The 3,029-nt window shown below is 38.3% G+C and overlaps 1 protein-coding gene and 1 non-coding gene across 2 annotated transcripts; one reads left to right on the forward strand and one right to left on the reverse strand.

Annotated features, from left to right (window-relative positions):
* Window positions 1–359: 359 nt before the first annotated feature.
* LOC148871993 (uncharacterized) lies at window positions 360–2,132 on the reverse strand. The gene is made up of 4 exons (XM_088970077.1): window positions 1,738–2,132; window positions 1,391–1,626; window positions 1,043–1,309; window positions 360–934 (listed from the first exon to the last, which is right to left on the reverse strand). Exons 1-4 carry the CDS (start codon window positions 2,130–2,132, stop codon window positions 360–362), a joined length of 1,473 nt encoding a protein of 490 aa, XP_088826203.1.
* LOC148871994 (small nucleolar RNA R71) lies at window positions 1,681–1,787 on the forward strand. Its single transcript, XR_016108604.1, has one exon. It is a non-coding gene; the product is annotated as a small nucleolar RNA R71 (small nucleolar RNA).
* Window positions 2,133–3,029: the final 897 nt, after the last annotated feature.

A 3,029-nucleotide genomic window follows, 5' to 3' on the forward strand; every position in this document is an offset into this window, starting at 1 on the left:
CCAAACCTAGATCAGAATCCTAGATCCATAAGTTGGATAGATGCAAATCCAAACCTAGTCTTAAACCTTGGTCCGAATTAGATCTAGATCCAAACAAAATCTAAAGCCAGTCTTAAACCCAAATCTAAACTAGATCCAGATTGTAGACACCTATGTTGACCCAAACTTAAACCTAGATCCATACATAAATACAAATTCAAACCAGTCCTAAACCCGGATCCTAATGCTAGATATCAATCTAGATCCAAACTGAAACCTAGATCTTAAATCTAGATTGTAGACACCTGTGTAGACCCAAACCTCCCAGACCAAATTTCCTGAAAATAAACAAAGGCATCAAATTAATGCTAGCACCTAAATCACACAAACACAGGAAATTCATTGCTACCAACAACACATGGAATTGTAAAACTCCCTGGGTTTTTCAATTTGGTAGGCATCTTGCTGATGATGATTGAACTGCACTTTTCAGTCAATGGGACATCCTCCCATCTCCTCTTATTATTGATTATCTCCTTCAAAAATTTAGCATATTGAGGCATTTGGGCAAGAGCCTTAACAAAAGGAATATTGATTTGCAGCTTCTTAAAAATATCCAAAAATTTGGAAAATTGTTGTTCATTCTGCTGCTTCTTTATTCTTTGAGGAAAAGGGATTCGTGTGACATATGGTGAAGGTTGGGCATTAGAGTGATTCCCCTTGTCACCTTGGTTCTCCTCTGACTTATCACTGGTTTCTTCATCATGGATTTCAGCATTGGTTGATGATGGACTCTCAACATTTGTACATGCCCTCTTACTTTGCACATCTTGCTTTGGCTCCAGCACTTCCCCACTCCTTAGTGAAATTGCTTTGAGCTGCTTCCTTGGATTAGTCTCTGTGTTGCTTGGTAAATTACCTTGGTTCCTAGCCGAAACAGCATTGGCTAGTTGGCCTATCTACACCTCTAAATTGTGAATTGAAGACGAATGGTTCTTTGCAATTTAGTCAAATTTAGCTTCCATCCTTCTCTGGGCCTCATCCTGGCTGCTCATCTTGCTACTCATCATGTCCATGAATTTATCCAACTTGGCTTCAAAAGAAGTTGATCTATCCTGCTGAGGATGTGGCTGGAATCCTGGTGGTCCTTGCTGTCTAGGCATGTTGTTGTTTTGGAAACTGGGACTGGCCGCATTGTTGTTGTTGCTACTCCATGAAAAATTGAGGTGATTTCTCCACCCTAGATTATATGTGTTGGAGTACGGGTTGTTGGTTAGCCTTCTTTGGAAGTGATTCCCCACAAAGTTGCATTGCTCCATAAGATTTCCACCTGCAAAATTATAATTTCTAACACAACAGTCAGAACTAACATGACCTATACAATTACAATACTCACAGATTGGTTGCATACAATTGTTGATGGCATTGGCCTGCACGTTCATGGTACCCAATTGCTTGATTAAGATTGAAATTTCAGCTTGCAAGGATGCTATGGAGTCTACTTCTGATTTGCCTCCCTGTCTAGGTGGATTTATCCACTCGGTTGGCCACACACAATTATTAGCTGCCATTTCCTCTAAGAGATCAAAAGCAGCATCTACAGTTTTCCTCATCAAGGAACCTCCTGCAGCAGCATCAATAGTATCTCTAGTAGTGCGAGTGGCTCCATTGTAGAAAGTCTAAATCAAAAGTCCCTTAGGTAATCCATGGTGAGGGCTGCTTCTTTGTAGATCCTCAAATCTTTTCCAAGCCTCATACAATGATTCATTCTCAAATTGTTGAAAAGTAGTGATGTCTTTGATGATCTTTGCAGTTTTAGCTATGGGAAAATACTTAGCCAAGAAAGCCTGCGCCAGCTGTGCCCATGTGGTTATGGAATTTGCAGGTAGAGAATTTAACCATGCTTTAGCTTTATCCTTTAAGGTGAAAGAGAAAAGCCTCAGCCTAATAGCATCATCTGAAACTCCATTGTATTTGAAGGTATCACAGATTTCCAAGAAATTTGCAATGTGAGCATTAGGATCTTCATTGCCCATGCCATAAAATTGCACACTTGACTGGATCATTTGGAGTAGATCTGGCTTAATCTCAAAGTTATTGGCATTGATGTTCGGCCTTGCAATACTCTGTTGTGCACCATACAGTCCGGGCATAGCAAAATCTCTAAGAGTTCTCTCATTATCATGTCAATATGCTTGGTTACCTCCATTATCCTCTGCCATCTCTAGAACCCTTCCTTGCTAAGTTCTCTTGTTTTCTCTAACAAACTTCTCAGTTTCAGGTTTGAAAGGGAGAAGCTCGGGTTGTGAACTTCGAGTTCTTCGCATACGCTGAAACACTATCTTGAGAAGGAATGAAAATAAACAAAATTAGCAAAAAACTAATAAAGAAATATGCTTTAAATCAAGAGAAACTAAATTAATTATGGTGTTAAATAAAATTCAATCCCCGGTAACGGCGCCAAAAACATGATCGTTGTCTGCAAGAGTACGGAGTTGTTCAAGTAATATAGTAAGGAGTACAGAATCGTTCCCATGAGGAATGAATTATTTAGCCACATATTAATTTCTTCTCAACTTGTTTAAAGCAATAATCAATTGGGTTTGCAAATTAAGGAATTTAAACTAGTACTACTGATTAAGGAAGTTAAATGACAAAAACAAGAACTTGAACAAAATCAGTAACAAGTTTCTAGGGATTAATCCTATCACAACCATCAAGGTTCAACATCAATACAATCCCAAGAGGGTTGTTATATTCCAAGGTGTTCCTAAAAGCACCAGTCAGTCTTTCTCAAGAGTCAACTAGCTAAAAGTGTGTTCAATTAAATGGAATTCAATAAATGAATTCTCATTCTTTCAATCAAAATCATCTTTGCATAAACACAAGTTGTTAGCACACCTATAAGGAAATCCTACCAACAATTGATATCTCTACCAAATTAATGGCCGAGTAAGTGTTATTAGTTCCACCTCAATTATCATCTCTCAATGAATAATCTTGATTAAAGAACGAATCATTGGTGATCAATCAATGATAAGTAATCTGCA

Source organism: Nelumbo lutea, chromosome 2, assembly GCF_056320005.1.
Source record: "Nelumbo lutea isolate HS-2025 chromosome 2, American lotus-T2T, whole genome shotgun sequence".
NCBI lineage: Eukaryota > Viridiplantae > Streptophyta > Magnoliopsida > Proteales > Nelumbonaceae > Nelumbo > Nelumbo lutea.

Coding starts and splice junctions, on each gene's coding strand:
- LOC148871993 (XM_088970077.1), bottom strand. CDS start 2,132: ATGCCCGGACTGTATGGTGCACAACAGAGTATTGCAAGGCCGAACATC. Junction 1,627..1,737: donor CAATTTGAGAATGAATCATT/GTATGAGGCTTG, acceptor TCGCACTACTAG/AGATACTATTGATGCTGCTG. Junction 935..1,042: donor TAAATTCATGGACATGATGA/GTAGCAAGATGA, acceptor AGGTGTAGATAG/GCCAACTAGCCAATGCTGTT.